This window comes from Drosophila sechellia, chromosome 2L (assembly GCF_004382195.2).
Source record: "Drosophila sechellia strain sech25 chromosome 2L, ASM438219v1, whole genome shotgun sequence".
NCBI lineage: Eukaryota > Metazoa > Arthropoda > Insecta > Diptera > Drosophilidae > Drosophila > Drosophila sechellia.
The window spans coordinates 9,046,185-9,068,070 of record NC_045949.1 but is presented as its reverse complement, the minus strand read 5'-3'; the positions used below and the strand labels follow the sequence as shown (position 1 = coordinate 9,068,070).

At 40.1% G+C, this 21,886-nt stretch overlaps 5 protein-coding genes across 10 annotated transcripts in view; 3 read left to right on the top strand and 2 right to left on the bottom strand.

The window, feature by feature from the left end:
• The window catches only part of LOC6611795 (guanine nucleotide-binding protein subunit gamma-e), a 38,716-nt gene extending 29,353 nt beyond the window's left edge, over positions 1 to 9,363 (bottom strand). For 2 of the 3 annotated variants that reach the window (XM_032718657.1, XM_032718660.1), the window contains exon 1: positions 8,725 to 8,947. The gene's annotated coding sequence lies outside the window, so the exon portion shown is untranslated. Of the gene's footprint in view, positions 1 to 8,724; positions 8,948 to 9,233 lie in introns of those variants that run through there. The other variant, XM_002036281.2, reaches the window with a different exon arrangement.
• A 1,716-nt stretch (positions 9,364 to 11,079) lies between these two features.
• Positions 11,080 to 11,903, top strand: LOC6611794 (accessory gland protein Acp29AB). Its single transcript, XM_032725730.1, has one exon. It carries the CDS (start codon positions 11,135 to 11,137, stop codon positions 11,804 to 11,806), a length of 672 nt encoding a protein of 223 aa, XP_032581621.1. The 5' UTR covers positions 11,080 to 11,134; the 3' UTR covers positions 11,807 to 11,903.
• A 1,038-nt stretch (positions 11,904 to 12,941) lies between these two features.
• Positions 12,942 to 14,621, top strand: LOC6611793 (borealin). Of its 2 annotated transcripts, none has more exons than XM_002036279.2 (3): positions 12,942 to 13,438; positions 13,749 to 14,142; positions 14,204 to 14,621. In XM_002036279.2, the coding sequence occupies exons 1-3, from the start codon at positions 13,087 to 13,089 to the stop codon at positions 14,400 to 14,402; spliced, it is 945 nt and encodes a 314-aa protein (XP_002036315.1). In that variant the 5' UTR covers positions 12,942 to 13,086; the 3' UTR covers positions 14,403 to 14,621. The 2 variants fall into 2 exon arrangements, with proteins under 2 accessions (XP_002036315.1, XP_032583549.1); XM_032727658.1 differs by having other exon boundaries at positions 13,737 to 14,142.
• Positions 14,622 to 15,105: 484 nt separating this feature from the next.
• Positions 15,106 to 15,948, top strand: LOC6611792 (borealin). Its single transcript, XM_002036278.2, has 2 exons — positions 15,106 to 15,361; positions 15,428 to 15,948. Exons 1-2 carry the CDS (start codon positions 15,106 to 15,108, stop codon positions 15,823 to 15,825), a joined length of 654 nt encoding a protein of 217 aa, XP_002036314.1. The 3' UTR covers positions 15,826 to 15,948.
• A 3,377-nt stretch (positions 15,949 to 19,325) lies between these two features.
• LOC6611790 (neurogenic protein mastermind) overlaps positions 19,326 to 21,886 on the bottom strand; it is a 63,223-nt gene continuing 60,662 nt past the window's right edge. For 2 of the 3 annotated variants that reach the window (XM_002036277.2, XM_032727656.1), the window contains exons 12-14: positions 21,464 to 21,778; positions 20,363 to 20,689; positions 19,326 to 20,300 (exon numbers count right to left, since the gene is read on the bottom strand). In XM_002036277.2, the coding sequence (XP_002036313.1) occupies positions 20,269 to 20,300; positions 20,363 to 20,689; positions 21,464 to 21,778 (674 nt within the window). In that variant the 3' untranslated portion in view covers positions 19,326 to 20,268. The remainder of the gene's footprint in view (positions 20,301 to 20,362; positions 20,690 to 21,463; positions 21,779 to 21,886) is intronic. The other variant, XM_032727657.1, reaches the window with a different exon arrangement.

Below are 21,886 nucleotides of genomic sequence, written 5' to 3'. Positions count from 1 at the left end.
ACTGGCAAACATTGGGCAAGGTATTAAGTTGTAAATATGTAAAAGTGTTCGCAGCTGCCGAGAGTTCCTCATTCATTCTGCTCTCTTCCCTTTCGTACCCATTATTCAAGAAGATGTCGGGTATATTGACGTCTCGTTCGCTAACATCAGTATATTAAAGGGAACTTGTATTAGAAGCATTACTTTAGTTACAAATTGAAGCGTGCTACTAATTTAGGAATATATGTAAACATTTTTTTTAACTCTAATGAAAAAATGATTGAAATGGTTAGTTAGCCTAGTTCTTGCAATCCAATGTGAAAATTAGCTTATGAATTGACATATGGAATCTTAAATGATTGAAGACTAGGATATTGCTATATCGACTATCACACGCAAAACCACAGTCACAGATCCTATATTAAAAGAAAAACGATTTTCCACTCCTCACCCCTCTCTTCCTTCTTTCCTCCTCTGAGTTCTGTGCGTTACGTATGTCAAAAATGAATTACATTGCACACTGCAGCTCGGCTTCTGCATCTGTGTGCGTGTCAGACTGTGCGAGCTGGTGATTGTGTGTGTGTGTATCTGCATATTCAAGTGCGCCACAAAGTATGCAGCAAAGTACAACAAACAGCTGCGCGGTCTGGTTACTTTTCGGATTTGGATGTGTTTTCCTACCCAACACACACTACGTCAAAACACAGGCTCACGAACCTACACAGCAACCAATTTAATTAGTTTGTATATGATACTGTAACAAGGTTTACAGCAACAAGAGGGTGCCATATCAATCATATTTCGAGGGAACATGCAAAATAATTCTATTATTCAATAGTGATGTTCAAAAATATAATATTTTTCGAAACATGTATCCTAATTCCTACACACAAACATCCGCACAGGCAGAGAGCCATTTAGTTAGTGGTTCGTCGGCTTCTGTCGAGTGCTTAGTTTTAAATCCGATACAATTTACTTAAAGCTTGAGCCATAAATTTTGTACATCACCCACACACATATAAAACGTAGAGAGAAACAGATAGAGGATGGGGGAAAGAGATAAAAAAAAATATACGGACTGCAGATGAACAGTCTTTTGATTCTAGTTTAGAGCTCAAGGATGCCTGGAAGAGCAATTTGTGCATTTTTAATTGAGTGCCCCAAAGATTTAAGGAAATAAGAAATAAATTTTGTGAAATCTTTGTATCTTGCTTGTGTGTATCCATTTATTTTCAAATGTAATTAATAGAGCTTTGCCACACCAAGGATGAAGAAAGATGCACCTATGAACACTATAACAAAAGCTAGTGCAGAGATTTCCATTTCAATTACTAAGATAGTATTCCTAGCAGCCTTGTTTCCACAGGTACATTTCAATATTAGATATGTTCGTAAGCTCAGAATTTATTAAGTGACTAAATATGTTTGCTGGACTTACAGTATAGTATACAGCTGTTTGCGAATTCGGTAAAAATGTCCTAATATACTAACATGCTATCATTTATTAAATAATAAGTAATAGTTGGGCTAAAAGTGTGTTTAAAAGGAATTCATGAGTTTCGATTTTAAACAATTACGAACTTTGGTTTTGGCTCTAATGGCCATCCATCCTCATACAGCATTTCGCAAATTGGCTGTTCTATGTGCAAATGTCAGATGTGAAAATCCTTCCCCATCAGTTTCATTCAGTCAGTCAATCACGCACAATGCAATTGAAGTGATTGTACGAAAACGGTGCCACGCCCCCAATCACTTAGCGCCCACGGGTGATGTACGAGAGGGGATGGGATAATTGAACACACTTGTTGCCGGGCAACATTTAATCAAATCAAATTTTCTCTTTTACACATGCTACAAATGTTGCTAGCCAATCTCCCAAATTCCTTCTCGACCATTTCGACTATGCAAATCCATTGTGATAGGTCGAAGAGGGAGTGAAATAGGTATAGGGGGTGGAAGCAAGAGAGGAAGATAGCGAAAAAAAATCTAATTGAATTTAGTTTACGGCAGTTTTTCGGCCCTTGGCCAACGAATCCCCAAACGGCTTTTCCCGCTCCCCCAAAAGCCGAAAGCTGAAAATTGGAACAACCGAAAAGCGCAACGAACAGGGGGGGTGTCTGGGTGGCTGGGTGGCAACGAGGGGGTGATGTGGGTTTGATATAGTGCCAAGCAATGCCACGGCAGCGATGTCGAGGCATCCATAGAAATGCCAAGTTGCATTATCCGGATGGTTTGGCGGGGTCGGGATTGGCGCCTTTGTCTGGCATTTTCGTTAACAGCACAGCGGGCTGAAGGCCGTTCCACCACCCACAGCCCACCAACGTCCCTCGCCCCCGAGGAAGACCACGGCTGAATGACGACGCAAATAATTGAATGGGCGATCAATAGGTGAACAAGTCCGGGGCAAGCCAAGCTGAGTTCAAAACGCGCCTCAAAAGAGGTGGTTAATTGAATTAGCCAAGCTGCACTGGCCTGAATAGAGTTGCTCAAAGTGGACGGCCAGCTGAGATTTGCTAATGAATGGAGTTCGCTGCTCTGCTTTTTTATTGAGGTCCTTAAGCGGAGTGCTTAAAACTTAGTGAAGCTCGAATTACTTTAAGAGCACTCGTTTAAATAGTTTCAGAGCTCATCTCAGGGTGTCATTGACAGTCGTTTAAGACACTTGACCCTGTCACCTGCCCACACCTTGGCACTCATTTCAGATATTCCTATCTTACACACAAACAAGCACACAATTTGCATGCACATTTGCCTTGCAATTTATTATGCAATTCTGGATAACAAGAGAGCACTCAAAGGATGCAGATACAATGATGTTCACCCCAGGTACAGGTGAGTTAATGACCTGCGAATGATCTAAGCTTCAGATCTCCTTGGGCGATGTTTAAATAAATCCATAGAGCAATTACCGCCAAGCCGTGAAAATCGGAGAAACTTCAATGTCAGCCAGCAACTATTAACCCCTGATTGCAGCAACCAACCCCATGGCAAAAGCAATTCAATATACTTCGATAGCATTTCAAATCCAATCAAATCGAAACTGGCATCAATTTTTCATGGAAAAGCGGAGCCGGAGGGAAACTCCGACAGCAATGAAAAATTATGAGCCATGCGGCAGTAACAGATACAACAACTACAAATTCCGCAAAAGCAGTTTAATGTGAGGGAGATCGCCGTGAAGTCCGGGGAAAGAAGACAAAATAACTGCGACCCTTTCTCGGTTTCCCCCCTCGAAATCAACAAAAGAAGCTTCTGAATCCATTTAACGTCGATTCCACAGCTGAAGCCAAGTGGCCATTGATGCGTTAAATAAAAAGTTCAACTAAATATTTTTCAAAGCTAAAAAACAAAGCAGCTACGTGCGGGAGATTGAGATTCTCCATTTGGGGAAAGGTGGGTGATATCGGACGTTACTTTCCAAGGGGCATCGCTAAAAGTAATGCAAAGTTTGCACACGAGCCACGGAGAAACCCCAGAAGTTGGGACAGACCAAAGAACTTGAGCAAATAAGCAATAAGACAACAACTAACAAGTGAAAAGTCTTGCGAAAGTCAGGGATTTGCCTTGGGGATACCCTGGATTTATCACATACAACTTTCACTGTAATCCGAAATATTTTAGAAAAGTTTTTTACCTATTTACCAATCTACCATTAGGTAATCTTTAAAATATATTGATCATGGTAAAAACGTGAATTTTGTGTAACTGAACGCATATGTATATTGATCATGGTAAAAACGTGAATTTTGTGTAACTGAACGCATATGTTGATTAGCGGTCTCACATAGGCACCCATTTACAGGGTAACAGTGGCCCTTCCACCCACCAAAATCGCCCTTTCAGCTTCCCCCTCCTCCGTAGGTGACTCTATAGCAGAATCCGATCCGGACCGGAATACTCCCCGTGCCCGGGATACCGCTTGTCAGTTTCTATCCTTCGGCCAGGACACGTACACAAACATTTCATGGTTCAATAAATTTGCTGCCGAGCGTACCGGAAACTTTGCGAAAAATACATTGGGAAAATGCTCGGCGCTGCACTGGTGAAGGCAGAGAAATTATCTGTAGACCAGGACCTGCCTCCCACACACACAAGCACACATAAACACGCACACAGCTGTGCACAGGCAGGAGCCACCTGCACACACACATACACATGGAGAAGAAATAAAATTGCAGCTGTGTGCGAGCACCGCCTCGTATAATTTTGCAGCCGATTTTTTTTCACTTCCTTCCTATTCCCAGTTACAATCATTCCTTCTCCGCTATTTTTGCAATTTTTATTCGGTGCAATTTCTGGGTCTTTCCGCTTGCCATGTTCTGCCACGCCCCCTGATTATGTATTTTGGCCTACTTTGAAAGGCGTTGATGCTAAATTATGCTGCTATTTCTCACCCTATTGCCAGTCTGCACCCCCAGTCGCGAGTTGGCTGTATGGTAGTGTTGGTGGATTCTTTTAATATGTTGCACAAATAGCAATTAAAAATCTAGTTAAGCGGAAAACAGGCAAATTGAACATATTATAGCCAGGCGTAATTAATGGTTTTAATTGGAGTAAAACTAAAACGGCAGCGATAATCCCTGTATTCTTTTCCGACGGATTAAATTGTTTATTTAAAGGGATGACAATGAATATAATTAATTTGTTAGCATATCTAATTATTTATTGAAATTAAATCATTTGTAAAACAACTAAGCGAATTTTAAAAACGGAAATTTAGCTTATCAACAAAATTTATTTGGTATGTTAAGTTGAAAGCTAAACCAAGTTCACAATAGCAAAACCTTTAAGATTTCAGTTTACTATAGGTTGATAAATTTTCATTAGTGGAAGCATTTTGTTTGTTACCCCTTAAGAATAGAGAAAAGAAGAACCCTTTCCTTGGTCATTCAACATTTATCGAAAACCGCACACGATTGTTTGCTTTGCCCCAAAGAGAAGGTCATTAAATATTTTATTATTACATTTTCTAATAGTTGGTTGGGAAAGAAAAGGAAATACGCCACGAAATGTCGCAATTCGAGTCGAGGGTTGTTAAATTTAATTTATCAAACTTCTGCTACGCTGAACCCGGGCCAGAGCGAGACAGACGCAGCGAAGAAAGAGACATCGCACGGAAACCGGATGGAGGGAGCAAATTCTGTGCCTGCACTTCCGCTTATAGTTGCATTTGTGGATGATGCGGTTCGTGGCTGGAAATCCAGCCACCATGTCGCGTGTGTTATTTATAATGCGACAGGACCATCTGAACAGCACGAGTTTATTAGCCAGTGCGATTTACGAGCTGACACAATTTTAGGACCTATCTACTACGTTTGGTTTTATGTACACCGCACATTGATGGGGCTGCTGGGCAAAAATGTGTGCAGCCAGCCGGATGGAGGGGCATATTTATGTGATTTGATTTGTGATTTCATTTGTAAAACAGCGGTGATGCTAATCTGGGCAAATGGAAATACGAAAACGTACAAATAAGTGCGACTAGCTATGATTGATTACACGAACTGATTGTATCTTAAAAGCCAAACGAGTTCAAAGGCTCATTCATCACTTCGGATTATAAAGCAGACCTGTAGATTTTCTTTTTATCTTTAATTTTTCGTCTTAGCTTACAACTGCCGAATCAACTACAAAAATATTTGTTTATCTTGAAGATACACCACCAATTGAAGCCCAGTCATAAGGATTAGCAATGAAAATCGAAATATGTATACATATACTTTTTTTTAACCCGAATCACCCATCGCCCTCTAGAAAGCACTCCTTCATCATCTCCCCGCAGAAGCTCTTTGGAAAGTCTGTAAGTAATGCACGCCAATTTTCAATACAGAAAATCGAACTTTGAAGTGGACGCCTCGCCGCCACGCCCCACATTGCTTTACTTTCACCGGAGGGCGTTCTTCAAGGGGGCTGCAATTGGGGTAGGGATCTGCGGGCGGAACTTGGCGTGCATTTCTATTTGGCTTGGCCGAAAAACTCTTGAAACTATTATCGATGAGGCGCCCGTTCAGTGGGGCGGCAATTCCTAAGTGGACGAGGGCGTCACTGACACCGTCAATACGATCGACAAAGGGAAGTGCACTCTAAAATATTGGCAATTAATCACGTTTTTATTGGAATAAATGAAAATATTTTAAAAGCCAAAAAAAACACTCGATTAGTGTATAGTTTTAAAGAAGAGTACTTATGAAATCACTAAATATTTATGTAATAATATAAATAATATTATATTTAATTATGTATACATTTTTCTTGGCAACTTTGTAGATTACTATATTTTTTTCTGAGTGCAGAGGCCATTGAGCGCTCAAACGATGGCGAAGCCAACGAACGCGTTTTGTGCGTGTTAAAGCACAGAGGGAATATAAAAATGGAAAATATGAAAATATCCCAGCAAGGAAAACGGCAGGGAAAGCGAAGGGCCTGCCCACCCAGCACTTTGCCACTTTTTATGCCTGGCGATAAATTAAAATTTTTATTAACATACTTTCTACGGCGAGAAAATAGTGGCTGAAAAACAGGCTGAGGAGCAGGACTCGCGGACCAAAAACGTCAACTTGTCCGGCACTTGTCGGCGATTCCCTGCAAGAAGGACATCGGGTGAGGATGGAGCATTCTTTATGACTTTTGCAAACGCACGCTGAAACTGACCAGCCCCGCCTCCATTCCTGTTCCTATGCAAACTGCCGGCCAAGCTGGAGCTGAATGTGGAGCCCTTGCAATTATAATTCGTTGATGCAGGAGCAGCCGGAACCCGGGAAAATGCAGTTTTTCATCTGGCTCATTCGGGGCAACGGCAGCGGGTCGGTGGAAAATCGGGAAGGTTAGTTGGAGACGCAGTCTGCCGGCTGGCGCATTATCTATGCATTATTGTGGCTCGACCAGTGGCCATCTGCCGTCTCAGCAGAAAATAATATTATATTAAATTATGTATACGTTTTTCTTGGCAATTTCGTAGAGTGAACATTCCTCTTATCGTGCATACGAACGTCACAGAAGAAACTGCCGTTTAAACAATAAATTTTGAAGCATTAAGTTCTATCAGATAAAAATCCATTTAAAATTGAATAGAAATAGAAATAAATTTATTGTTTTTATTTAATGCTTGGCTATTTGCAAATTCCATTTCAATGAATTTCCCCAAACAGGACGAGCTGCATAAAAAATGCCATTAAATATTATTCATTCATTACACCAAACCAACCAAAATGAATACGTCGCAATCGTGTTTAATTTTTTCACTCATTTAATTAATTATTAAATGCAACATGCATAATTCCCGTTTCCGCGCTTAAACGTGGACAATGCGAAATGGAAAAGCCCACGTCAAAGCCCCTACCTAAAGGACCTCGTTGGGATATCCTTCGAATGGCACGTAGGCAAATATCCCTATCCCCATACGCGTCCCATGCATGGGAATGCAAATATTTTCCACTATAATTGAGGCGCGACAAATGCGAATTGTGAGCGAATGTGATTGCGTTGCCTTAGTCGATTTTCGATGGGTTGTTGGAGGAGTCCCCTCAAAAGAGGTAAAACAACACGTATTTAATGCACATGCAATTCAATCATTCAATTTAGCATGCAAACACGAATGATGTGTTCAATTTAACCAAACTGCAACGAGGACATGGAGTTTAATCAAAATGATTTTTAAATTGATAAAAGTAAAAAAAAAAGGACCCATAATTGCAGTGGTGCTTCAAAAAATTAATGCATGCACGTAATACAATTACAGCGCAGTAAATTGCAACTGCAGACAGCAGCAGCGAAATCGAACAATTGTCGCACATTAACCACAGATGCGTTTGGATCGTCAGGGATGGGCGGGAATTATAAGTGGGTGGGATGGGTGGTGTCGGTTAAGTGATTGCATTCAGTGGGCCACGGATGAATGCCAATTTCGGTTCACTTGTTTCACATCGATAAGGAAATTTTCTGGTTAATATATACTCCGTCTTCTGCATCATAATCCTATTAATCGTTTAGTAAGATCGTGCAATTTATGTGTGCGAAAGATAAACAAAAACCGTTGACCATTATACGTTATTTATTTTCCTCATCAATAATATGAGCGACTGGTGTGTGTTAACACAAACATTCCGGAAGTTTGGTTAACTGCCCCATCACAAAGTTTAAATATTCCATTCTCTTAATAGAGAACTTTTTTAATGGAGGCATTACGTCCAGCTGAATAGAGTATATTAGGATTTTATACAGGACATAAAAAAAGTAGTAGCTATCTGCACTTTGCTGTGAAGCTTCTTTTCTCAGCTATACGAGTAGCATTACTATCATTACTAGCATGAAATAATTTCGAAAAATCCCATTACTTTACCAAATTACAAAATTTCTAACGACAGAGGAAATTCTTAATATAAAATGTGAATAATGGTATTATTTGTGTGTAATCACATTTAACGTTTCTACTTTATTTTAAAGTTCTCTACAGGATATTGGATGATTATTAAATATTCATGATTTCATTATATTTTTAAACACCGAGGCAATTGTTCCGAAAACTTTGTTTATTCGCACTTAATATCCCTTTTAAAAACATATTCACGGATAACATGTAAGACCTTTAATGATCAGTAGTTTAAAGATCACGATCTAGTCTGACATTTTCACACCAACATTGCCAAAATATTAACCAGCCCGAGGCACTTTTCCCGGAATTTTCTTGTTAGCTTCAAGCTTTGCCTTTTATTGCCAGCAATTCTATTGTCTTTTATGTCAACTCACCAGACACAAGAGTTGATAAATTTTGTCGCTTCGCAGGATGGGCGACTTTAGAAGGCACTCTCGCACAGACACAGGCACACTCACACACACTCGCAGCAATCGAGCCTGATGGTGTTTGTTGGTGTGTTGTATTGGTGTACGTATTGGTGTGTTTATTTCGATGCGCGCCAAAAAGTATGCAATGCGAACTGTGAGTCTTGTGTTGCGGGTCTGCGATTCGGTTTCCGACTGACGATGGCCTGATGGCTGGTGGCTTGATGGCTGATGGCCGGTAATGTGATTAGTTGGCCCGTCTATCGATGCTAGTGCGCTACTGTGTGCGAGTATATTTTAATTTAATTATGTCGCTCTCGTTTCAATTACGAAAACCGCTCGCAGCGAAGACACGCACTAATAAACAAAGGCCAGCAATAACAGAATAACGAAAAAGTAAGCGACGGCTGGTATCGCTGCCGAGGGAAAACTGAAGGAAAATGGGTCGAATGAGTGCTACCAAGACCAAGACCAACCAGCGAATGTGTTCTGCCTCTCCCTCTCCGCTCTCGCTTTCTCACTCCTTGTCCGGCTTTTCGCTGCTCTCTGGCTTTTCCGCTGATGAAAATGCTGGCAATCGAATGCAACTGCCTCCCACAAGCGACTGAATGCGTTGCATATGCCAAGGCGCACGTTGAGTCCACGAGGAACGAGTGAAAGTGGAACGCGCCAGACTGGAGTAAATTTTGAGTGAGTGCAAAGTGCACTGTCGAGTGCCCGGGAACGAGTGGAATTGTGCAACACCTGTGCAATGGGGGGGTGTAAATGGGGTTGGGTAGCCCTATTCCTTCTTTATCGCCGGAAAAACGGGCAGTCGAAATTTTAATTGGGTTTGTCCAACTTACGGCACACAATTCAATTGAACCGCTCCCCCACCTGGAGCTCATTAACCTGGAGGGTTGGAACTATTTCGGTGGGACATAAACTCGTTACGATTGCCTTGGTTTTTTCGTAGTGTAGTGGCTGTTCTAGAACTTCCCAAGGGTTCCTTTTTTTTTAAATGTTATCCCACATGTTGTTTAATTTTCTCCGGTTTTTATGAGTTTCTAAGCTAACTCAATAGCTAAACTCAATAGCAGTACAGATAACACATTAAATAGGTGCTAGCTGTTCTAATTGAAAACGTAAAAATGCTGAAGAGTCAAAGCAACTTTAATATTATAAAGCATGAATGTAAAATTGTAATATATATTATGGATATAGTACTTCAATAGAGCTTATAAGCTATGTCATTATATTGAATTTGATTTGAGCATCCATATATGCCGTATCAGAGTTCAACATAATTATAATTTGTGTCCCTCGCGGGACGTTTACATTAGCAGGGCATCTGGGCACCATCAACAGCTGACACAGAAACACTTTTACTGGCTGCACTTTGTGAAATGGATCTCTCGCCGGCATTACCTGAAAGCGCTCCCAAAAGATGCCATTCTCGGTCCGTCTGCTGTCATCCGGCGTGGAGATGATGACGCAGCTTAAGGGCGGCTGTACACCACCAGGTCCGCAACCAGCTCCACAGCCAGCCCCACACCGAAATCCCGGCCAGATTCCCCTGACAATGACTGGCACTCGTTCACGGACTCCGGGGCTGACTTCTCCGCCGCCAACAGGTGTTTCCATTAACATCGGGACAATAAAGGCAGCGCACGCACTGCAATATGCAACAGTTGCAGACACGCAGGAAAAGCGATGGAAATGGGAAATACGGCTGGCTGTGGGTGGTAGGTGGTGTGTGTTGGGTGCTTAAACGCACATTTGTAAGTAGTTGTGTAATCTATCCATGAACGTCGCTTCCGCTTTGCATTTTATATGCTCAACGCATAGTTTGGCCGGCGCAAATTGAGTTTCGTTGTCGTTGCTGCTGCTGAAATATCTGCTCTCGGATGGATAGATGGATGGATGGATGGATAGATAAACGGATGGATAGATAGATGTCCGGATGAATGCCTCGGATATATTCCTTTTCCGCGTGATATTAACACAGCCATCGATTGGTAATGACGTTTGCCAGAAACCACCAACCTTTAGGTTCATCCACTTTGCGGCTTTGGGCGAGCACGAGCATCAAGCCAATTAAAACTTTTAGCCCATCAACTTAATTAACAAAAGGCCGAAATTATGCCACTATCATAAAAGTGCGGTGAGCGATAGGTACGGTATCAAGAAAGATTTTCCTAATTGGCAAGTCATAAATTATATTAATAAATTTCATTAATTATACACCCGCTTATTTGCCAGAAGTTGTAAACAGTTTTTAACGCTTTAAATAGCTTTTAGATGCGCATTATTATTACATTAAGCCGTGTGATACAGAAGTTAACATCCAGAAACAGTCCGTTTTAAAGATTTGGACCAGCAGGTCATAAATAGTAATATGTGCACGTATTATTTTGTTGTCGTCATTCTAGCCTGGGCTTCTCGTGAGGTTCTTGCTAACAAAACGGACAATCCGCTGCTAATTGATCAATTGGCTATAAATCAGCAACAATGGTTCACATACAATGCGGTGAAGGAAAGTGAAATACAACAGAAAATTGTGAGGATCGAAAGATCGATTGAAGAACGATTGATGGCCATGCAAAGCAAGTTGGCATACGCACTGCATGAGCTGCAGACCATAATGGGCAACCAGAGCGTGGAGACTCTCGAGAAACTACGAATCTCGCACAGGATCAATCCAGCGCTTATCCAGAAAATAGGCACAAGACGCTTCTACATTGAGAAGGAAAACAAGCAAAATTGGTTTGGCGCCTCAAACGCCTGCCGTCGATTGGGCGGTCACATAGCCACCATCCAGGATGAGCAGGAGTTTAATGAGATCTTCTCAAGAACGCCGGCCGGTGTCTTTTGGATAGATATCAGTGCTATGTTCAAGAACGGCCACTTCGCATCATCACTAACCGGCAGATCGCCGCCGTTCTTTAAATGGAAGAAAGAAGAGAGGGCCAATAAGTACGATTGCGTTAATGTATACAACAAGGAAATGTACAATGAACAATGTTTCAACACGCATTTGTTCATATGTCAAGCCGAGCAGTGGGATTAATGCGAATGCGAAAAAAATTAATCAAGTTATTTTCATTTTGCATCTCTGCAATTCACCGTCAGCTTTTAATAAAGTTATGAGCCTATTGTCTTATTTATTTTGCTATGATGGGACATAATTGATATCGATATAGAAAACTCAAATATGAAGTACATAACTGTTTTCTTAGAGGATCATTAAGATTATTGTGTAATGGAAATTGAAATATTTCCCCTTAAGTACAAAACCAGGCCAGTCCAGATATTCATATGGGGTTTCTTTTGTAGCAAACCATCAAGTGCACAGAAAGCGTTGCTTAGTATTTCAAAATGCCTTACACACATGACGTGTCCACGTTCTTTGCAGAAATAAGGGCGGCCAGTGCCACGCCCCTCCCAAGGAAGCCACCCAAATGGTGACAAAAATGCTTTTGATTTGTGGGCCATACGCACACCCATACCCACCCACGCTTATTAGAATCCTGCCATTGTGGCAGCCAAAGTGCAACTAGCAGAGACAGTTAGCAAACATCCAACAATGTGGAGCAGAGCGCAATTTATGACCAGGGGCGAGATTTGGAAACGGACTAATAGGATTGCGGCTCCAATTTTTGGGGCTTTTCATTTCAGATACCTCCGCACATACGATGCAAAATTATATCTCCAGTTTTCACTTACGTTATTATACACTCAGTTGTTCAAATATTACTATTCAACAATACTAATATACATACCAATATTGTATTTTTTTATATAATAAGATAATACGATAAGATATTTACGTTACGTTTGCTATTTTTGTTTTTAAGTCGTGAAATTTCTTTAGACTATACTTTAGTTTGAATTCCCCGTATGCCTTTCGAAAATAAAGATATAAAAAAATCGATCTCTATGATGTAGGGAACTAGTTTATTGAGCGAAATTAGTTGCAGATCTCATTGGAATGAAGTGCAGTCGATGAGTAAATTAATCATAATTTAGATAAATAAATATACATAATAGATACATAAATTTGTTATTTTGGAGTGACTTAAGTTAGGTTCGAATTATTTAATTGAATTTACCGCGCATTAGTGTTACCATTTTACACTTATAACTTCAAAATGTTTCTAGTATTTTAATCGGTCGAGAACTGGGCAGTGCAAAGCCATCTGGCAGCACTGTTCCATGACGCTTGAATTTTAGCGGACAAACTCGAAAAGAAATTACAAAAAGCAGACGCTTGCTACGAAAATAGTTACTCCTCGCAAAAACCCAGCAGTTTTAACAATAAACGACGTGTAATCAAAGGCCGCTGCCACGATGCCGCGCACCAAGATACCAAAGAACTCCAAACGCAACCGCGAGGTGGCCAATCGCGAGGAGAAGGTGCGCCTGTACGAGCTGAAAATGGATTCCCGCCTGATCAGCATCGATTCGCTGGAGACCAAGTTCCTCTCCGCCGTGGACCACCAGGTGAAGACACTACTGGGCCAGGTGCAGAAGGAGCTGGCCAACCTCAAGATGCCCGAGGTGCTGCGCCTCTTCGAGGAACTGGACCGCTTCAGCGACTTCAAGGCCAGCGATCAGACGCAGCTGCTTGCCTCGATGTCCATGAGTGGCAGCGCCACCGAGGGGCACGCCCCCTCCACCACTGGGAGTCGCAATGACGAAGGTTTGTCCGCCCCACGGGGCCTATATACATATGTATGTTGTTATACCAATCTGCTGGCAAGGATGTCACCACCCGAATTACAAAGGAATTCCGGTTTTACACGCCAAATTGTCAAATTCCATAGTATATTCGGTATTCATCATGCCTTCTTGTTGCCATTTTCACTTTTAATTTTAATCTAACTGGTGTCCGGCTTTGTCACTAACTCAACTTTGCTTTCTAACTCCGCACCGCACATTTCAATGCACGCAAAATGCATATCCCCACATCCACACCCTGTGCCGGTCACTGTATCTAGGCTACCTTACAGAGGACAGCAGCATCGGTGCCAGCGGTGGGAGCATTCTGGCCGCCCACACAGGCTCCCTGCTGCGGTCCACGAAGGCCATGCGAACTCCCGGACCACTGCACTCGGCGAGGGCCCGTCGAGCCCGGCGTAGTCGTTCCGCCTGCGGGGATCTCAACATATTGCACTCGGCCAAACCGCCGTCAATATCGAGCAGCAGCAGCAGCCGCAATTCGCGCAGCAAGCTGCGCACACCAATGGCCTCGCGTGCGAAGGCCTTCAGTGCCGACCGCACTCCTTTGAAACAGAAGCAAATGCGCCCCGGATCGCCAACGACACCGCCGATGGCATTCCTGCGCTATCCCAAGCCCGGCGAGGTGGCCCTATCCAAATACGGCAGCCCCATGGTGGCTCAAGTGTAAGTTTTCATCACATACGTGTCGATACCAACTTGTTAAATCCTTTTTCCCACACGATAGAATGCCAGACAAGTTCGCCAATGTGAACATACCCATTCGGAACGGAGTTCTTAGCTTGCGACCCAAAAAACTGGATGCCGACGAGGTGGAGTCAAATCTGTTGGAGAACCTGGACGAGGACACCCTTAACCAGATCAAAACGCTGCACGAGAACTTGCAGATGATTGTTAATAAGGCCAGCCAGGCGGTGTTCAAGTAACTGTCATTTTAAACGCTTTTCTAGATATAATGTTATATCATATATTTTAGTACGTTTCGTTTAAGTTCATTTTTTATTTTACTCATTTAGTTCAAGTATTTTGTCTTCATTCATAAAAATCTATCGTATTTACATAAATTTCAATACATGTTTATATCCAAGTGTACGGCGACTTAAATGTAATGTTTTAAATACATGCTTAACCAAAAAAAAAAAAAATGAAGCGTTCAATGATGGTCACTCGCCTTCAAGCAAAACGACGGAGAATCGAAAGAGATGAGAAAGTGAGAATCCAATTTAATTCTGCAATGGATAAAGTCGATGAGATGGCCAAGTTGTTCAAGCAGGATGTGGACAATCAATTGGGTTTGCTTCAAGCCAGGACTGATGCTCGCTTGCTGCAGATGAAGTGGTCGGATTTTATGGCTCTAGCAAAAAAAACTTACTCCAAATAACATATTTTTATAATGTATAATGTCTTATGCTCTGCATAAATTTTTTAGAACCCTGCAAATTGCATAAGAGACAATCGCTTTTATGTTCCCCGATTCCAGAACGTAGCCAATAAAATTCTGTTATGTTAAAAATATTTAAAATGTATTTTCGCACGTTCATATGAATATTGTTTTGAATCGTTTGTTCACCAAAGAGCCCTTTGGCTTTGTTAGAACTAGGTGACTGGAATACATAAATCGTTAGAAATATGCCTCGCACAAAGATTTCAGCTCGTCGTCAGGCCCAGCGCCAGAAAGCTGATCGCGAGGAGAAAGTGCGCCTGTCCCAAATCAAGATGGATGCGGCTCTGGAGAAGATCGATGAGATAAGCAAGCGCTACAAGCAAGAGGTAGACAACCAAATTAAGTTGATCCGTGGAAGGACCGATAAGCAGCTGCTGCAAATGAAGATGCCAGAATTCTTGGCTCTCGGGTTTAATACTTTCGCCGAACATCAGAGGGCCGGTGAGATTCAATTTAACAGTCCGCAATCCAAGAGTAAATATTCTTTTTGTAATGCTTTCTTCCCAGCTATTAAGCCGCCCACAACTCGCAGTTTGTCCATCAGTCGTGGTCGAACCCGGACTCCGCAGAATGCCGCCCAGCTACCGAGGCTTCAGGCGCATTCGGTGGACAGGGCTCTGGGTGGCGACACCATGAGCTTTGTGCGATGGCCCCGCGCCGGAGAGATGGTGCTCTCGAAGGCGGGAAGCCCGCTGGCCGTCCAGTTGCGTCCGGATCGCTATGCGGACGTTCACATTCCCACCAAGGGCGGCGTGATCACCGTGAAGCCGCACAAAATCAACACTGTGAAGCGGGAAGTACTGATGCAGCTGGATGAGAACACACTCAACCAGGTGAAGACACTGAATGCCAATCTCGGATTGATCGTGGACATGGCCAACAAACTGGGGAAATTGAAACCGTAGAGAAACCGTATCAGAGGAAACTTCAAGAACGCATCTATTACGCTTATTTCGTTAATATTTTATTTAGTCTTTTTCATTTTCTCATTTTCAATGTTTTTGTTCAGTTGTTAAACATTAAGTGAACGTGTCTGTTGTTCTTGTTGCTGTTTGCTGCTTTTTGCTTGCTTCTTGTTGTATAATTAATTAATAAATTTAATTAATTGTATGTATATATATATCGATTTGTAAGTACAAACATAGCGTACAGAATTCCGTCTCCACTAACATTAAATTTAATTGTTTAAACATTTTTCTATTGTGTTGCATGTGTGTGTTTTGTGTGTCTGTGGGTGAACATTTTCAATTATGCTTGTAAGTATAGTACTTAGTTAAATTAAAGTGTATTGTGTTTTCATTCAAATGAAAATTCAAGTGAAACTTTACTTGGTTTCCTAACTTTTCAACTTCACTTTCAGTTGTGTGAATCCTTAGACAAACGTTACATTTACACATATACAGATTTAGTTATTAAAAATTATCATTAATTTTTAGTGTGTATTGTGTTAAATTTAGCATTTGTTTTTTGGGCTTCCCATTAGAGTGTGAAATGTGAGTGGGAGTGGGGCGTGTCGTACGCGTTTATATAGTTACAGATACATAAAAATACAATACATAGCAAAAGGTACATATATAGAGACTTAAAATACGCTTGTTTTCACTGAATTATTCAATACGATTTTTAGAGACAAAGACAACATATATGTGGACAATCAATCGATACGTGTAAACAGTGACAGATGACAACAACATAACACTCAGATTTTTAACATTCATTATGTTTGTGTGGGGGTTTGAGAGTTTTCGTAAAACGATTTCAAAGAATTAAACATACGGGTAGTGCGATGAACAGTCGCCCTGACTCAAAACCAGCAATAAACGAATATAATCTAATCAAAATGCTCGTGATAATCTTAAAACAACTTGCCGTTTTCTTCAGTACAGTCTTCCCTCCAAATCACGTATTTTAACATACCCAAATTACCGATTATGTGTTTATCTAAGCGCTAAATAATCGTTGATGAGTGAACAAAACTAGATGCATACATATGTGACAATTTGAACTGAAGTTGCCTGCTCTTAAAGATCTGATCCCCTTCCATAAATTCAGCATTAATCCAACCTCCTATATACGTGGCAAAACCAACCTATATAAATATCGGTTTTGGTTCTTACGCCTCTAACTACGCTAACCTCGACCAACTATTTTATACCCATCCGATACTTTTGAAAATGTTTTTCAATTTCAAATTTTAGGCCTATTTCGTCGTACGTTTTTCGGTCTTTCAACTTTTTTCCATTTGGTAACACAGCCAATCAACGATGCCTTCTTCCATCAAACCAATATTTTCGTTCCTCTATTTTTGCATTTTTGCATTGACTGAAAAGAAGTTAATTTAAATATTGAGTAGTTGTGCTGCGTGAAATTTTTGTTCTATTTTGAGTTCGTACAAATTTCTACTCGCTTTTTTTTACAAAATTGTGCTATTTTCGCTATTTTGTTTAAAAACTATTTTTTTTGAGGCTGTTGTTTTAGAATTCGTTATAACCTTTAAATGCTAGTTTATATATTAGGTTTGTATGTCGTTATTCTTATGTTTGGGCACTACTCATTGCGGTTCAGGGCATCTTTTGTATTTAGTAAATAGTATTTTATTTGTAATATCAAGTTTAACAAATCTTTGTAGGCATTATGCACGGGTACAGGGCGTTGCATTATTTGTTTTGTAATTCTCATTCCATCTCCATTCTCGGCTAATATCTTAAATCGCCAGTGTGTGATTTGGTACAAATTTTATGGTACTAGGTTGCATAGAAATTAGGTTTAATTATGACTGTACAGTATGAACAAATAAGTACGGTTTAGTTAGGGACGTCCGCTAGTCAGATTCGGAATAAAAAATTAACTTTCTCATCAGAAGTGTCCAGCGAAACCAATTTGTATCTTCAATTCGACAAAAAAGCTTAGATCGAGAGCTGGTATAAAACTAGATTAATTTTGCTTATAAAATTCTAAGATGCTTGTATTTACAAAAATGTATGCGCAACTTGATCGATTGAACGTGCGTGATAACAGAACAACTTACCAAATCATATGTGCACTTTAGTAGGTAATCTTATCAAAACTAACTCCGGTTTGCACTCACGTAAATATTATTTGCATTAGGTTAGTTAGCTTTATGTGTAGTACTTAGTTAATTCCTAGTATACTCCATGAAGTTAATGCCATTTGTAAATATCTGTTTATTTTAAATATATTCGAAATAAACCCAATATTTGTTCATGCTTATAAATTAATTAATTTCATTAAATGCTTAAATTCATTAATGCACTTTATATGTACTTTTTGTGTTGCTGTGTGTGAAATTTGCTATATCCTTACCCCGTATAAATATATATATATATTTATGAATTGGTATATATGAATAACTGGCATTTAAACTATTATTATAGTGTATATATAATGCTAAATGCAGTATACTTGTGTATATTCATTTGTCATACTTATACTTTCCTGTTTTGAGGTTTTGTCAGTATAAAAACTATGGGGAGAGCCGGGGCCGAAAATTGGCCACCATCTTTGAATTTTTTGTTTTATAATTTTAATTTAATTGCATTAAATGTAGCCTCTTAAAGAAAATCTCGTCCTAAGCTAGTTTTAAGTGTGACAATTATAATTTAGCTAGCAGCGTCTAGAAATTTTTTCTTTAATAGATATTGAAGTAATTTTATCTGAACCATTTGCAATCTATTTACAATTTACCATAGACGTCTTAATAACTATTGATGAATTTTCGGTTACGTTTAATATTTGTTTAATAAATTTGTATTTTTTTCATACGTTTTTGAACTTAACGAGAGGTATTTCTATTTTCCCAAGTTTTAATATCGCCGTTTCCATTTATTATTTTTTTCATTTATTCGTGTTGTTTGTCGTTGTTTTTGCGTCCGGTTTCAGTGTCAAAATGTGTTAAAGAATGACGATTTAAAATAAAGAAAACATGAAATTTTTAAAATATTGTATATAAATTTTTATTTAGGGCTTTGCAGTTTAAACAGTATTTTAATAAAATTATAAACTAAATTTATATCAATAATATTTGTATAGCATTTGTATCGTTTCTTCTTTAAAATAATATTTATAACGATTGAACCCAACTTAATAGACTTAAAGATTTAAACAAAATCAAAAATCAATAAAAATTACATAATAGAAAACGTGAAACGTTTTTGCCTAGCTCTAGCTTGCAAAATGTTATTTGAAAGTGTTTTGAATCATACATGCCAATTTTGTATATTTAATGTGTAATAGTTAATATAAAAATGGTTAAAATTACATATTAGTTTAAACAAAACCTGTAAAATAGCCTTCACATGAAATTGCAACGCCAACTTTGCTTTGCGCGCTTTGCTTTCTCGCTTTGATATAAAAGTATTTAAAAGTAATTACAATAAATTTAAAAGAGCATTAACTAAATTACAATTTAAAATTTAAGGCGGCTCAAAGAAAAGATACTCAGTGAAAATATTTACAGCAAAGGGATAGTTTTTCTAACCATAGTTAAAGTGATATATTTGGATCTGATTGGTCAATTGGTGAATTGAAAAGAAATTTTTGAAGACGATTGAAAAGGTTTAGAAGGTATACATAAAGCAAAGCCTTTGGAGGTCGTGGTCCTCGTGCTTTTGCAGCAACAAATTAGCAACATTTAGTACATAAAATTCAACAAATTATCACACTGAAATAATTCAACACTACTTTTTTAAATGTACAGCAAGTTTGTGTTTTTGTGTGTTACATGTTACATGCTTTCCCTTCCAATTGTATACATTATATAATCGCTTGTCGTTATATCTAGAGCTTAGCCAACTGCTGCCGTTGCCAACGCCTCTCCAAATGTTATGCAATATTAATGTTAATTCTCTTTAAATATACATATATCAATTTAACAACACCTCGAAACGGCCAGCACTTAACGCATAATTATTTATGTTTTTGCTTTGTTTCTGCTTTCATTCTTTTGTATATATAGCTCTTAGTACTAAGCTTTATCTTTAATCGTAATAAATATGCATTACTTATATCATGTTTGCATCTTCTCTTGAAGTTATTATGCTGTTTTCAAAATATTTAACTAGAGCTTGTGTCTGGTATTTATGTTTTCGCGATTTCTTTTAGACGAGGTTCCCATTTTGCTTTAAAATTAATATTTGCTAGTATTATAAAATAAATATATTTAGGTATATATTTTTTAAATAGTGCTGCTAATATTCTTAATTAGATGTACATGCTTCGCCTTTCATCCGTTGATTTCCTATTGTTTTTCGTATCTAGAGCCATAAATGCGTGCGCAAGAGAAGTTTTGGTTGTACGTGATCCTTGGTTCTGAACTAGGCACCTTAGGGTCACCTCGTAGCGCTGCTGGTGAAGAAGTCCGCTATGGAAATAAAAATGAATTTTGAAGTTATAACCAAAATAAATATGTGTGCCAGTACTTACGCGTCTCAAAGCTGAAGCTCAGCGTTGGGTCCGGCGGCGTGTTGAGCATGGAGTTGTTGACATTGCCGCTGCCCGTGGGCGTGACGTTGCCCATGGTGTTTGTACTGTTGACTCCGCCCACAATGCCACCGCCACCCCCGATCACTGAGCCCTGCTGCAGCGGACTCTGCGGCGTCTGTCCTCGTTGAGCTACGCCTCCTCCGACTCCAGCTCCTCCGGTGGCTGCCGCAGCCGCCTGCTGGGCCCGCACACTGACCACCGCGCGCAGCTCCTGCTTCACGAATTCGGAGTTGGCATTACCACCGGCTACGCTGCCACCACCGCCAGCTGAAAGATTGAAAGGGAATCAGTTAAGTGCTTATAGGTCTATGACCCAGTACACTGGGCTCCAAGCCACAATATAATATAGGGTTTAGTCACATTGGTTTGGCTCAATACTAAACATAAAACATAAAATAAATACAAAACATACACAACGAAATACAACATAGAACACAAAGGTTAAGGCACACTGAAAATTGGGATTTGGGAATTAATTTTGCTAGGTGGGTACCGATAAACGTACTAAACTCCTACAGCAGTGACCAATTTCAATTTTGCATATCGAAGTGTCTTGCTTTTTATAATCTATTGTTTATGTATAATTAATTTTTGATAAAGAAAAAACTTGGGTCTTGGTTTTCGAAATGTGTTCTTAGGGCTAAACATTGTAGGGGATTTTAGGTACACCAAATGTTTTCGTGGGGGTGCAGCGCCTGCAACTATGTATGCTAGATATTATGTACAGTTCAACCAACTTGACTTATTGGGCGGATATTGGGTTAATTACAATGATCGTACAGAGTTATACAAAGATATAGTCGCATATGTGTGGGTTAGGGGTGTTGATACGTGTGTGTTTTCCAGCTCAAATGTAGGTTTTTGACATGTATATACAGAATGCTCCCAAAATTTTGATTGCTTTACGATGCGTGGCAATGGATTATACAGCCATATTATATATACATATTATACATAGATTTCAAATCGGGGTGATTTATACAGCGATCGTGTGAGATAAATGATGGTTTCAGTTTGAGAGAGAAGAGCACACAGGCTTACCGGTCTGGGCGCGACCATAGAAATCATTCGCCTGCTGCGATTGCCCGTAGCCGCCAAGGGTGGCCCCATAGTTGCCGCCCCCGCCGCCAAGGCCAATGATGCCGTTGCCACCGCCACTGCCCATGCCGCCCACGCCCATCATCGCCGGGTGCGTATGCGGATGTGGCGACATGCTCAGCCCGTTCATCAGCTGCTGATGTTGCTGCTGCTGATGCTGCTGCTGTTGCTGCTGCTGCTGTTGCTGCTGGTTGCCGGCGGCAGCTGAACTATCAGTGTTGCTGCTGCTGCCCGGTGAGGAGCCAAAGCGTGGCGAGCCTGTTTTGGTTAAGCGGTTTTGGTTGGTTTCGTTTGGCTTTGATTAAAACTAGTTCAGGTTATCAAGTGTGTGTGTGTGTGTGTGTGTTATGTGTGAGTGTGTATAAA

Excerpts from the sequence above, each read along its gene's own strand:
- LOC6611793 (XM_032727658.1), top strand. The coding sequence starts at position 13,087 with ATGCCGCGCACCAAGATACCAAAGAACTCCAAACGCAACCGCGAGGTG. Across the intron at positions 13,439-13,736 it reads TGGGAGTCGCAATGACGAAG|GCTACCTTACAGAGGACAGC; the intron begins GTTTGTCCGCCC and ends CACTGTATCTAG. Across the intron at positions 14,143-14,203 it reads AGCCCCATGGTGGCTCAAGT|AATGCCAGACAAGTTCGCCA; the intron begins GTAAGTTTTCAT and ends CCCACACGATAG.
- LOC6611792 (XM_002036278.2), top strand. The coding sequence starts at position 15,106 with ATGCCTCGCACAAAGATTTCAGCTCGTCGTCAGGCCCAGCGCCAGAAA. Across the intron at positions 15,362-15,427 it reads CGCCGAACATCAGAGGGCCG|CTATTAAGCCGCCCACAACT; the intron begins GTGAGATTCAAT and ends CTTTCTTCCCAG.
- LOC6611794 (XM_032725730.1), top strand. The coding sequence starts at position 11,135 with ATGTGCACGTATTATTTTGTTGTCGTCATTCTAGCCTGGGCTTCTCGT.